Source organism: Oncorhynchus kisutch, linkage group LG7, assembly GCF_002021735.2.
Source record: "Oncorhynchus kisutch isolate 150728-3 linkage group LG7, Okis_V2, whole genome shotgun sequence".
In the NCBI taxonomy this organism is placed as follows: Eukaryota; Metazoa; Chordata; class Actinopteri; order Salmoniformes; family Salmonidae; genus Oncorhynchus; species Oncorhynchus kisutch.
In genome coordinates, this window is record NC_034180.2 from 53512208 (window position 1) to 53526441 (window position 14234).

A 14234-nucleotide genomic window follows, 5' to 3' on the forward strand; every position below is an offset into this window, starting at 1 on the left:
TCTCTCTCTCTCTCTCTCCTGTGTCTCCCTCTCTCCCGTGTCTCTCTCTCTCTCTCCTGTGTCTCCCTCTCTCCCATCTCTCTCTCTCCCGTGTCTCCCTCTCTCTCTCTCCCGTGTCTCCCTCTCTCTCTCTCCCGTGTCTCCCTCTCTCTCCTCCCTCTCTCTCTCTCCCGTGTCTCCCGCTCTCCTCCCTCTCTCTCTCCCGTGTCTCCCGCTCTCCTCCCTCTCTCTCTCCCGTGTCTCCCGCTTTTCTCCCTCTCTCTCTCCCGTGTCTCCCCCTCTCTCCCCTCTCTCTCCCGTCTCTCCCCTCTCTCTCCCGTGTCTCCCCCTCTCTCCCCTCTCTCTCCCGTGTCTCCCTCTCTCTCCCGTGTCTCCCTCTTCTCTCCCCGTGTCTCCCCTCTCTCCCCTCTCTCTCTCCCCTCTCTCCCCTCTCTCTCCCGTGTCTCCCTCTCTCTCCCGTGTCTCCCTCTCTCTCCCGTGTCTCCCTCTCTCTCCCGTGTCTCCCGTGTCTCCCTCTCTCTCCCGTGTCTCCCGTGTCTCCCTCTCTCTCCCGTGTCTCCCTCTCTCCCTCTCTTCTCTCTCTCCCGTGTCTCCCTCTCTCTCCCGTGTCTCCCTCTCTCCCCTCTCTCTCTCTCTCCCGTGTCTCCCTCTCTCCCTCTCTCTCTCTCTCCCGTGTCTCTCTCTCTCCCCTCTCTCTCTCTCTCCCGTGTCTCTCTCTCTCCCCTCTCTCTCTCTCTCCCGTGTCTCTCTCTCTCTCTCCTGTGTCTCCCTCTCTCCCGTGTCTCTCTCTCTCTCTCCTGTGTCTCCCTCTCTCCCACTCTTCTCTCCCGTGTCTCCCTCTCTCTCTCTCCCGTGTCTCCCTCTCTCTCTCTCCCGTGTCTCCCTCTCTCTCCTCCCTCTCTCTCTCCCGTGTCTCCCTCTCTCTCTCTCCCGTGTCTCCCTCTCTCTCCTCCCTCTCTCTCTCCCGTGTCTCCCTCTCTCTCTCCCGTGTCTCTCCTCTCTCGCCTCCCTCTCTCTCTCCCGTGTCTCCCTCTCTCCCCTCTCTCTCTCTCTCCCGTGTCTCCCTCTCTCCCCTCTCTCTCTCTCTCCCGTGTCTCTCTCTCTCTCTCCCGTGTCTCCTCTCTCCCCTCTCTCTCTCTCTCCCGTGTCTCTCTCTCTCTCCCGTGTCTCTCTCTCTCTCCCGTGTCTCTCTCTCTCTCCCGTGTCTCTCTCTCTCCCGTGTCTCCCTCTCTCTCTCTCCCGTGTCTCCCTCTCTCTCTCTCCCGTGTCTCCCTCTCTCTCCTCCCTCTCTCTCTCCCGTGTCTCTCTCTCTCTCTCCCCTCTCTCTCTCTCTCCCGTGTCTCCCTCTCTCCCCTCTCTCTCTCTCTCCCGTGTCTCTCTCTCTCTCTCCCCGTGTCTCCCTCTCTCCCATCTCTCTCTCTCTCCCGTGTCTCCCTCTCTCTCTCCCGTGTCTCCCTCTCTCTCTCTCCCGTGTCTCCCTCTCTCTCCTCCCTCTCTCTCCCGTGTCTCCCTCTCTCTCCTCCCTCTCTCTCTCCCGTGTCTCCCTCTCTCCTCCCTCTCTCTCTCCCGTGTCTCCCTCTCTCCTCCCTCTCTCTCTCCCGTGTCTCCCTCTCTCTCTCTCCCGTGTCTCTCCTCTCTCCCGTGTCTCTCCTCTCTCCCGTGTCTCTCCTCTCTCCCGTGTCTCTCCTCTCTCCCGTGTCTCTCCTCTCTCCCGTGTCTCTCCTCTCTCCCGTGTCTCCCTCTCTCCTCCCTCTCTCTCTCCCGTGTCTCCCTCTCTCCTCCCTCTCTCTCTCCCGTGTCTCCCTCTCTCTCCTCCCTCTCTCTCTCCCGTGTCTCCCTCTCTCTCCTCCCTCTCTCTCCTCCCTCTCTCTCTCCCGTGTCTCCCTCTCTCCTCTCTCTCTCTCCCGTGTCTCCCTCTCTCTCCTCTCTCTCTCTCCCGTGTCTCCCTCTCTCCTCCCTCTCTCTCTCTCCCGTGTCTCCCTCTCTCTCTCCCGTGTCTCTCCTCTCTCCTCCCTCTCTCTCTCTCTCTCCCGTGTCTCCCTCTCTCCTCCCTCTCTCTCTCCCGTGTCTCCCTCTCTCTCTCCCGTGTCTCCCTCTCTCGTCTCCCTCTCTCTCTCTCCCGTGTCTCCCTCTCTCTCCTCTCTCTCTCTCCTCCCTCTCTCTCTCCCGTGTCTCCCTCTCTCTCCTCCCTCTCTCTCTCCCGTGTCTCCCTCTCTCTCTCCCGTGTCTCTCTCTCTCTCCCGTGTCTCCTCTCTCTCTCTCCCGTGTCTCCCTCTCTCCTCCCTCTCTCTCTCCCGTGTCTCCCTCTCTCCTCCCTCTCTCTCTCCCGGTTGTCTCCCTCTCTCTCTCCCGTGTCTCCCTCTCTCTCTCCCGTGTCTCCTCCTCTCTCTCCCGTGTCTCTCCTCTCTCCCGTGTCTCCCTCTCTCTCTCCCGTGTCTCCCTCTCTCTCTCCCGTGTCTCTCCTCTCTCCCCAGTAACCTGGAGTCTTTTCTGTATGGTCTCCACGCGCTGTTCAAGGGGAGACTTCCGGATCTCCTCGGTGAGAGATGAGTGGATCTTTGCCGACATGGAAGCTCCTGAGGAAGGTGGTGGGTGCCTGGGATACGCATGTCACTCAACTACACCAGGTGAGAGTTGCCTGGGATACGCATGTCACTCAAACTACACCAGGTGAGAGTTGCCTGGGATACGCATGTCACTCAAACTACACCAGGTGAGAGTTGCCCTGGGATACGCATGTCACTCAAACTACACCAGGTGAGAGTTGCCTGGGATACGCATGTCACTCAAACTACACCAGGTGAGAGTTGCCTGGGATACGCATGTCACTCAAACTACACCAGGTGAGAGTTGCCTGGGATACGCATGTCACTACACCAGGTGAGAGTTGCCTGGGATACGCATGTCACTCCACCAGGTGAGAGTTGCCTGGGATACGCATGTCACTCCACCAGGTGAGAGTTGCCTGGGATACGCCATGTCACTCCACCAGGTGAGAGTTGCCTGGGATACGCATGTCACTCCACCAGGTGAGAGTTGCCTGGGATACGCATGTCACTCCACCAGGTGAGAGTTGCCTGGGATACGCATGTCACTCCACCAGGTGAGAGTTGCCTGGGATACGCATGTCACTACACCAGGTGAGAGTTGCCTGGGATACGCATGTCACTCCACCAGGTGAGAGTTGCCTGGGATACGCATGTCACTCCACCAGGTGAGAGTTGCCTGGGATACGCATGTCACTACACCAGGTGAGAGTTGCCTGGGATACGCATGTCACTCCACCAGGTGAGAGTTGCCTGGGATACGCATGTCACTCCACCAGGTGAGAGTTGCCTGGGATACGCATGTCACTCCACCAGGTGAGAGTTGCCTGGGATACGCATGTCACTCCACCAGGTGAGAGTTGCCTGGGATACGCATGTCACTACACCAGGTGAGAGTTGCCTGGGATACGCATGTCACTACACCAGGTGAGAGTTGCCTGGGATACGCATGTCACTCCACCAGGTGAGAGTTGCCTGGGATACGCATGTCACTACACCAGGTGAGAGTTGCCTGGGATACGCATGTCACTACACCAGGTGAGAGTTGCCTGGGATACGCATGTCACTACACCAGGTGAGAGTTGCCTGGGATACGCATGTCACTACACCAGGTGAGAGTTGCCTGGGATACGCATGTCACTCCACCAGGTGAGAGTTGCCTGGGATACGCATGTCACTCAAACTACACCAGGTGAGAGAGACTCCATCTGTACTCGCTGAGAAACCAGAAACGACCTCATTGGACTCTCTCTCCTCCTGTCTTGTTCTCTCTCAGGACCACTTCACGTCTCCAGATGAGTATGACGAGCCGGTGGTTCTTTTCCAGGCCATCTCGTCTCACCAGCAGAACCTGGTGATCGCCCACGAGGGTGACCCGGCATGGCGCAGCGCCGTACTCTCCAACTCGCCCTCACTGCTAGCCCTGCGCCACGTCCTGGACGAGGGAACCAACGAGTACAAGATTATCGTGCTCAACAGACGATACCTCAGCTTTAGGGTCATCAAGGTTAGTAGCTCATCGTGCTCAACAGACGATACCTCAGCTTTAGGGTCAAGGTTAGTAGCTCATCGTGCTCAACAGACGATACCTCAGCTTTAGGGTCAAGGTTAGTAGCTCATCGTGCTCAACAGACGATACCTCAGCTTTAGGGTCATCAAGGTGGTGACAGAGGAGAAAGGAGGCAAGACCGAGGTTAGGGAGGAGAGGAGACCGTAAGAGAAGGCAGACCAGGACAGACCTTGGAGAGGAGGACAGGGAGAGAAAAGGGAGACCAGGACAGACCTTGGAGAGGGGACAGGGAGAGAAAAGGGAGACCAGGACAGACCTTGGAGAGGGGACAGGGAGAGAAAAGGGAGACCAGGACAGACCTTGGAGAGGGGACAGGGAGAGAAAAGGGAGACCAGGACAGATCTTAGGGAGGAGAGGAGACCGTGAGAGAAAAGGGAGACCAGGAAGTGCCTAAAAGAAACATGCGGGGGGGATAGGAGGGAAAGGAAACCAGATGTTGTGAACTGTAGATTTCGCTCAACTCCCCATGTCATTTATACATTCATTAACTTGTTAACTTTTTTAAAAACTGTATGAAGTATCTAAATTGATTGTTTGATCGTCCTCTTGCAGGTGAACAAGGAATGTGTCCGTGGGTTGTGGGCGGGACAACAGCAGGAGCTGGTGTTCTTACGGAACAGGAACCCAGAACGAGGAAGCATCCAGAACGCCAAACAGGCTTTACGTAACATGATCAACTCCTCGTGTGACCAGCCCATTGGATACCCCATCTACGTGTCGCCCCTGACTACGTCCTATTGCAACTCACACACACAGCTAGGTCACATCCTGGGAGGACCAATCAGCATTGGCAATATAAGGAACTTAATCGTCAGTACCTGGCACAGGTAGGTCACATCCTGGGAGGACCAATTATCTTTCTTCCCTCCTAAAGTGTGTACTTGTTCACTTCTCTTCATTGATTTAAAACGCAATGACTGGTATAACAAGTATTTGTGGAAACTCCCGTTAGCCCATGCCTCGACCAATCCAAAGATTTTAGATTTGTGGGGAAGTAGTGAACGAGTGTACACTTCAGGAGAATGGAGATAGTATTGGGACTCTCTCTTTAAAATGTATTCTAGGGAGATAACGTTCCACTGTGGTTCTGCTTGCTTTTTTGGGGTCTTGGCCTGGTTACTGTAAAACACTGTTTTTGCTTTTTGGGGTCTTGGTCTGGTTACTGTAAAACACTGCTTGCTTTTTGGGGTCTTGGCCTGGTTACTGTAAAACACTGCTTGCTTTTTGGGGTCTTGGCCTGGTTACTGTAAAACACTGCTTGCTTTTTGGGGTCTTGGCCTGGTTACTGTAAAACACTGCTTGCTTTTTGGGGTCTTGGCCTGGTTACTGTAAAACACTGCTTGCTTTTTGGGGTCTTGGCCTGGTTACTGTAAAACACTGCTTGCTTTTTGGGGTCTTGGCCTGGTTACTGTAAAACACTGCTTGCTTTTTGGGGTCTTGGCCTGGTTACTGTAAAACACTGCTTGCTTTTTGGGGTCTTGGCCTGGTTACTGTAAAACACTGCTTGCTTTTTGGGGTCTTGGCCTGGTTACTGTAAAACACTGTTTTTGCTTTTTGGGGTCTTGGCCTGGTTACTGTAAAACACTGCTTGCTTTTTGGGGGTCTTGGCCTGGTTACTATAAAACACTGCTTGCTTTTTGGGGGTCTTGGCCTGGTTACTGTAAAACACTGCGTGCTTTTTGGGGGTCTTGGCCTGGTTACTGTAAAACATTTTTTGCTTTTTGGGGTCTTGGCCTGGTTACTGTAAAACACTGCTTGCTTTTTGGGGTCTTGGCCTGGTTACTGTAAAACACTGCTTGCTTTTTGGGGTCTTGGCCTGGTTACTGTAAAACACTGTTTTTGCTTTTTGGGGTCTTGGCCTGGTTACTGTAAAACACTGCTTGCTTTTTGGGGGTCTTGGCCTGGTTACTGTAAAACACTGCTTGCTTTTTGGGGGTCTTGGCCTGGTTACTGTAAAACACTGCGTGCTTTTTGGGGGTCTTGGCCTGGTTACTGTAAAACATTTTTTGCTTTTTGGGGTCTTGGCCTGGTTACTGTAAAACACTGCTTGCTTTTTGGGGTCTTGGCCTGGTTACTGTAAAACACTGCTTGCTTTTTGGGGTCTTGGCCTGGTTACTGTAAAACACTGTGACACATGATGTTATTGTCAGATGTATTTCTGTCATTATTTGTGCCAGCAGACTGTCACTATGTTCTCTCTGAATGTTTCTTTTGTAATCCCATGATCTCTCTCGCTCTGTCCCTCACCTCTCGCTCTGTGTCCCTCACCTCTCGCTCTGTGTCCCTCACCTCTCGCTCTGTGTCCCTCACCTCTCGCTCTGTGTCCCTCACCTCTCGCTCTGTGTCCCTCACCTCTCGCTCTGTGTCCCTCACCTCTCGCTCTGTGTCCCTCACCTCTCGCTCTGTGTCCCTCACCTCTCGCTCTGTGTCCCTCACCGCTGTCGCTCTGTGTCCCTCACCTCTCGCTCTGTGTCCCTCACCTCTCGCTCTGTGTCCCTCACCTCTCGCTCTGTGTCCCTCACCTCTCGCTCTGTGTCCCTCACCTCTCGCTCTGTGTCCCTCACCTCTCGCTCTGTGTCCCTCACCTCTCGCTCTGTGTCCCTCACCTCTCGCTCTGTGTCCCTCACCTCTCGCTCTGTGTCCCTCACCTCTCGCTCTGTGTCCCTCACCTCTCCTCTGTGTCCCTCACCTCTCGCTCTGTGTCCCTCACCTCTCGCTCTGTGTCCCTCACCTCTCGCTCTGTGTCCCTCACCTCTCGCTCTGTGTCCCTCACCCTCTCGCTCTGTGTCCCTCACCTCTCGCTCTGTGTCCCTCACCTCTCGCTCTGTGTCCCTCACCTCTCGCTCTGTGTCCCTCACCTCTCGCTCTGTGTCCCTCACCTCTCGCTCTGTGTCCCTCACCTCTCGCTCTGTGTCCCTCACCTCTCGCTCTGTGTCCCTCACCTCTCGCTCTGTGTCCCTCACCTCTCGCTCTGTGTCCCTCACCTCTCGCTCTGTGTCCCTCACCTCTCGCTCTGTGGTCCCTCACCTCTCGCTCTGTGTCCCTCACCTCTCGCTCTGTGTCCCTCACCTCTCGCTCTGTGTCCCTCACCTCTCGCTCTGTGTCCCTCACCTCTCGCTCTGTGTCCCTCACCTCTCGCTCTGTGTCCCTCACCTCTCGCTCTGTGTCCCTCCCCTCTCGCTCTGGCTCTGTGTCCCTCACCTCTCGCTCTGTGTCCCTCACCTCTCGCTCTCTCGTCCCTCCCCTCTCGCTCTCTCGTCCCGCCCCTCTCGCTCTCGTCCCGCCCCTCTCGCTCTCTCGTCCCGCCCCTCTCGCTCTCTCGTCCCGCCCCCTCTCGCTCTCTCGTCCCGCCCCTCTCGCTCTCTCGTCCCGCCCCCTCTCGCTCTCTCGTCCCGCCCCTCTCGCTCTCTCGTCCCGCCCCTCTCGCTCTCTCGTCCCTCCCCTCTCGCTCTCTCGTCTCTCTTTTCTGTCTTCCACACCCCCCCTCTCTGTAGATTGCGTAAGGGCTGTGGAGCTGGCTGTAACAGTGGTGGGAACATTGAGGATTCTGATGCAGGGGGGTTGTCCTGCACCAGTGGTAATGGGACAGGGCTGAGCGGTGACTCCCAGCAGAGCTCGGTGTCCCAGGGGGGGCTGTCAAGACCGGCCGCTCCCCTGGCCTACCAGCCACACAATATGAGTGAGCACCACCACCACGTACACCAGGGCTGGGGTGAGTCCTTCTCAATTCGGGGAAATTAAAAGCAATTTCCTGAATTGACTGAAAATGATCAAATCTCTAAAAATGTTTCCCAGATATCACAAAAAACTGTGTTCTGACCTGGTTACCTTCTCTCCTCTCCACACAGGCACCAACTAACCTGTATCTCTCCACACAGGCACCAACCAAACTAAATCTCTCCACACAGGCACCAACTAACCTGTATCTCTCCTCTCCACACAGGCACCAACTAACCTGTATCTCTCCTCTCCACACAGGCACCAACTAACCTGTATCTCTCCACACAGGCACCAACCAAACTAAATCTCTCCACACAGGCACCAACTAACCTGTATCTCTCCTCTCCACACAGGCACCAACTAACCTGTATCTCTCCTCTCCACACAGGCACCAACTAACCTGTATCCCTCCTCTCCACACAGGCACCAACTAACCTGTATCTCTCCTCTCCACACAGGCACCAACTAACCTGTATCTCTCCTCTCCACACAGGCACCAACTAACCTGTATCTCTCCTCTCCACACAGGCACCAACTATCCTGTATCTCTCCTCTCCACACAGGCACCAACTATCCTGTATCTCTGCTCTCCATACAGACACCAACTAACCTGTATCTCTGCTCTCCACACAGGCACCAACTAACCTGTATCTGTCCTCCATACAGACACCAACTAACCTGTATCTGTCCTCCATACAGACACCAACTAACCTGTATCTCTCCTCTCCATTCAGGGACCAGTCAGAGCTCCCAGTCGGTCCAGTCTGGCCTTGTGCACCACTCTCCGGCCCGAGCCTCCGTAACCAGCCAGTCGTCATCCTACCGCTATAACAGCAGTCGCCACTCGTCTCTCCGTACCTCAGCCACTGGCCTGGAGCCCTGCCGGCGCTACTCTACCAGCCAACTGTCCCACCGTACCCTCCCCACCTCCCTACAGCTCCGCCTGGGCTCCGGGTCGTCCTCGGACCCCGCCGGCCCCTCTGCCTCACTCTCCTCCCACAGTATCCCGCCCTGTAAGAGACACACCCTGGTAGGCCTGCTGGGTAACGACGGGCTGGGTAGTGGCGCCATGGTGGACCCGCTGGACCAACACGTCCCGGCTCTGTCCGCCGTGCGACGAGACGACATCTCCTACAGAGTGCAGGTCGGTCAGGAGAAAAACGCAAAACGCTTCGATTAGAAATGTTGGAATCAACAGTGGCTGTTTCTCAGAGGTGTTAAAGGGACAGTTCACCTAAATTACAAAATGAGTTATGGTTTCTTTTCCATTGACTGCTTTCAGGGTAAAGAAATATTTCTAAGTCATTTTGAAATGGATACTTTACTTTAGATGGCGTTTCTCAGATCCATTCCTGCAGGACCCCTAAACAGGACACATTTTAACTGTGGCCCCGGGACAAGCACACCAGATGCAACTTGTCAACTAATCCTCAAGCCCTTGATAAGTTGAATGAGGTGTGCTTGTCCAGGGCCACAGTTAACATGTGCACCTATGTGAGGTGGGGGTTGGGGGTCTCGAGGACTGGAGTTGATAACCTCCCCCCTCCCCCTAAAACATTTTTGTAAGTTATTTGATGTTGCTGATCTTGACTGCACATATTTCTCCCAACAGATCGTGGATGTGAGCCAGGTGCTGGAGATCATTAACCTGTCGAAGCGGAAGGAACTGCAATGGCCTGATGAGACGGTGAGGCTGAGGGCAGGACGCAGCTGCTGGAGGGACTGGAGCCCCCTGGAGGGCATGGAGGGACATGTAGGTTCTCTACTTCCTCCGCGAGGTCACGTTTATCAGTAGTACACATCTCAGTTTTACATTTATCACTTCTAGAATGTAAAAAAATAAAACCTCAATATATTCATGTTGTTTTCAATATTATATTAAAGTTCCCTCCCTCCCTCGCTCTCTCTCTCTCCCTCGCTCTCTCTCTCTCCCTCGCTCTCTCTCTCTCCCTCGCTCGCTCTCGCTCTCTCCCTCGCTCGCTCTCTCTCTCTCCCTCGCTCTCTCTCTCTCCCTCGCTCGCTCTCTCTCTCTCCCTCGCTCGCTCTCTCTCTCTCCCTCGCTCGCTCTCTCTCTCTCCCTCGCTCGCTCTCTCTCTCTCCCTCGCTCGCTCTCTCTCTCTCCCTCGCTCGCTCTCGCTCGCTCTCTCTCTCCCTCGCTCTCTCTCTCTCCCTCGCTCGCTCTCTCTCTCTCCCTCGCTCGCTCTCTCTCTCTCCCTCGCTCGCTCTCTCTCTCTCCCTCGCTCGCTCTCGCTCGCTCTCTCTCTCCCTCGCTCTCTCTCTCTCCCTCGCTCTCTCTCTCTCCCTCGCTCTCTCTCTCTCCCTCGCTCTCTCTCTCTCCCTCGCTCTCTCCCTCGCTCTCTCGCTCTCTCCCTCGCTCTCTCGCTCTCTCCCTCGCTCTCTCTCTCTCTCCCTCGCTCTCTCTCTCTCCCTCGCTCTCTTGCTCTCTCGCTCTCTCCCTCGCTCTCTCCCTCGCTCTCTTGCTCTCTCGCTCTCGCTCTCGCTCTCTCCCTCGCTCTCATGCTCTCTCGCTCTCGCTCTCTCCCTCGCTCTCGCTCTCTCCCTCGCTCTCTCTCTCTCCCTCGCTCTCTCTCTCTCCCTCGCTCTCTCTCTCCCTCGCTCTCTTGCTCTCTCGCTCTCTCCCTCGCTCTCGCTCTCTCCCTCGCTCTCTCTCTCTCTCTCCCTCGCTGTCTCTCTCGCTCTCTCCCCCCCCTCTGTCACCGACCCTTCTCTCCAGGTGATTCACCGGTGGGTGCCTTGTAGCCGTGACCTCACCAGCCGTTCCCATATAGACAAGACCATCCTGCTGGTTCAGGTGGATGATAAACTGGTTCCCATCGTAGAGACTGGGGTCATAGAGCTGGGGGCCGAGGTCTGACTGAACCACTGGCTCAGGTGGATTATAAAACTGTCATAGACTTGGACTTGGTCGAATGAGAAATGCTTGTTTTGAACCCTAGTCCTCCTGGGAGTAACCCAGCAGGCCGAAGAGCAGACCAGCCTGCTGACAGTGAGGAAAGGAAGGGATCCCCCCCAACTCTCTCTGTCCTCTCTCTTCCGTCCACTCTCCTCTCTGTCCTCTCTCTTCCATCCACTCTCCTCTCTGTCGTCTCTGTCCTCTCTTCCATCCACTCCTGTCTCTGTCCTCTCTTCCATCCACTCTCCTCTCTGTCCTCTCTGTCGTCTCTGTCCTCTGTCGTCTCTCCTCCGTGACCCGGAAACCGATGAGTGGTCGAGGAGTGTGTCAGTTCGGTAGTAGGCGAACGGAAGACGGTCCTCTCCTCCTTGTCTAAGCCTCCTTTTGACGAGGAAGCACAAGTGTATCCTACAAACGGAAGAGCTTGGATATCTGCCACACACCCTTCTGAATCAGCTGTTGTAGTGTCAGAGGAGAAAAGCATGGACACGTTTTGTTTTTTTAAACAATATGCTATTTATCCTTTATCTAGAAAACGTATCGCATAACTAACTTCATTCGTATTTATCACGTAACACATTTATTTTGGAATCCACCCCTGTAAACGTCATTCGCCTGATGGAACAGGAAACAGGAAAAGGGGACAGTTTCATTTAATTCAAGCGCATTTTCGTCCACTTTCCCCTGTCCCTCGCCTCCTCGATTTGACCTTTGACCTTTTTTCAAAAGGAGAGAGAGGCCGCAGGAAGAAAAGGCTCAGATCTACATTAAAAACTGCACCATATTTCCCAATCTATATATATATATATATATATATATATATATATATATATATATATATATATATATACTATATATATATATAGTGCACTACTTTTCACAAGGCACTACTTTTTGCAGTATAGGGTGCTGTTTAGGATGAACTATATGTTTGAGGGGAAAGGGAATCCCAGGGTCGAGTGGCGGTGGAGGAGACAGATGACAGTCCACACATGAACACACATCTACAGTAACTTGCAAAAGTATTCATACTCCCCCTTTTTGGGATTTCTTCCCATTTTTTTTATTGTGTTGCAAAAAGTGGGATTCAAATGTATTTTTAATTAGTCAACTCATGTGTAGTCTGTCAAAGTGGAATGCAAACATTTTTTAAAGATTTAAAACTAATTCGATAGCTAAAATAGTATTCAGACCCTTTTTGTTTAAGGATTAAATTAGTTCAGGAGTAAAATGGGACTTAACATACGTAATAAGTGACATGGACTCTGTGTGATAAAATAGGCATTATTACATTATTACATTATTTCTGAATGACTAACCATTCCTCTCTCCCCCCCCATACAATATTTGTAATGTCCCTCTTCACAGATTCAACTACAATGACCAGGGAGCTTTTCAAAAGCCTCGTTTAAAAGATAAAAAAATAAATGGCAGTGATTGGTAGATGGGTAACCAATATCAAACGTTGAATTTTAATCTCTTTATTAAGCATGGTCACGTTAATAATGATGCCGTGGATGATTTATTAAAACCACCCAGACACATCAAAGATACAGTCTTCCTTCTGAACCGAGGTACAGGACAAGGATGTAACCGTGGTGATTGGATGTTCCCGTGGTGATTGGATGTTCCCGTGGTGATTGGATGTTCCCGTGGTGATTGGATGTTCCCGTGGTGATTGGATGTTCCCGTGGTGATTGGATGTTCCCGTGGTGATTGGATGTTCCCGTGGTGATTGGATTTATTTATTTTTTAAATGGTCAAGTTCAAATGGCTGTGATGGGATGAAAACAAGAGGTTGGATCAACATTGTAGTGGACTCCACAATAATGACTTAAATAACAGTGACAAGAATGCAAAATATACAGGATAAAAACATACTCCAAAACCTACATCTGGTATGCAGCAGAGTGATGGTGAGAAGGAGAAAACACTGTACAGAAATATACTTTTTTTGGCCTAAATGCAAAGCCTTCTGTTTGGGGAAAATACAACACAAAGTACCTAACTGCCTCCTTATATTCAAGCATGCTGGTGGCTGCATCATGTTATGGGTATGCTTGACATCTGCAAATACTGAGGAGGTTTTCAGGATAAAAATAAACTAGGTGGAGCAAAGCACGGTCAAAATCCTTTCAGTCTGCTTTCCACCAGACACTGAGAGATGATTTCACCTATTCAGAAGGACATTAACCTAAAACACAAGGCCAAATCTACACTGGACTTGCTTATCAAGGAGGCTGGGTATGTTCCTGAGTGGGCAACTTACAGTTTTGATTTAAATCTGCTTGAAAATCTATGGCAAGACTTGAAAAGGGCTTTCTAGCCATGATCCCCAACACCTTGACAGAGCTTGAAGAATTTAGAAAAGAATAATGGGTAATTATTGTACAATCAAGGTTTGCAATGCTCTTAGAGACTTACCTGAGAAGACTCACAGATGTAACTGCTGCCTAAAGGGGTTTATAACATGTATTGACTCAGGGAGCTGAATAATTATGCAGTCTTAAATGTCTTAAATGTAAAAAATAAATCATCAAAAAATCCACGTTGACAGAAAAGTACAATTAAATCCATTTTAATTCCACTTTGTGAAACAATAAAATGAGTAGTTTTGCAAGGCACTGTTTTTGCCTTGCTCTGTGTCACAACATATTACATGACACCCTGTTAAGTGGCTACCAATGGTAATTCTTCTTTTTCTATGCATTTCCTTATTACTTTGCCTGACTTGTGTACACAGACTGTGCACAAACACACACACAACGTGATATATATATATACCAACATATGTGCACAAATTCATGACGGTTTGATTTATGATTATGACAGAATTGAGTGTGAGGAAGTTATGTTTATAAAAAAAAAAAAAAAAGTTATGTTTTTCTTGTTGGTTTCAAAATAATTTTCCAAACAAGCCTGGTCCTGAAAGTGGCCGTGGTTTCACACGTGGCAGGACGTGTCGTTGCCAAGACTACAGAGATGCAGAAACGAGTAGTAGACCACGAGGGAAGACATGTAGGTGCTGTACCCCCAGACATGATTTACTTTGTCCTCATTGTCATTCTTATTGGTTTTGTTTTGGAAGTTGCAGGAAATAACTTGCACTATGATTTATTTTAATTTTATTTACAGTGACGCACTACAGTGTGAGATATCACCTTATTGAATTTATTACAGAATCTTAGTGGCCATGGTTACCGATGCCTTGGGAATTTAAAATAATGGTTCGTCATTGTTTATTATTCAGCCATTTTCGTTTATATATATATCAATGTACAAAATATTTTTGTTTTTAATATTTATTACTGTGAACATAGTATTTACATTTTCTTACTTTTTTTTTCATTTATGGGACAAATGTTATATAAATGTATCACGGACCATCGGTTGGAAAAACAAGATGGTGAATTTCTGATGGACTGTTTCCCGATTTAACTTAATTCTTTTTCTATATGGAGAAATAAAAAGCGTTTGATTTACA

General features: G+C 51.3%; 1 protein-coding gene across 1 annotated transcript in view; it reads left to right on the forward strand.

The window, feature by feature from the left end:
• The window catches only part of pcnx1 (pecanex 1), a 71902-nt gene extending 57668 nt beyond the window's left edge, over positions 1-14234 (forward strand). The window contains 9 exon segments of the mRNA XM_031828097.1: positions 2475-2517; positions 2519-2588; positions 2633-2670; positions 3823-4053; positions 4669-4943; positions 7611-7828; positions 8571-8980; positions 9449-9589; positions 10571-14234. Of these exon segments, the coding sequence (XP_031683957.1) occupies positions 2475-2517; positions 2519-2588; positions 2633-2670; positions 3823-4053; positions 4669-4943; positions 7611-7828; positions 8571-8980; positions 9449-9589; positions 10571-10711 (1567 nt within the window). The 3' untranslated portion in view covers positions 10712-14234.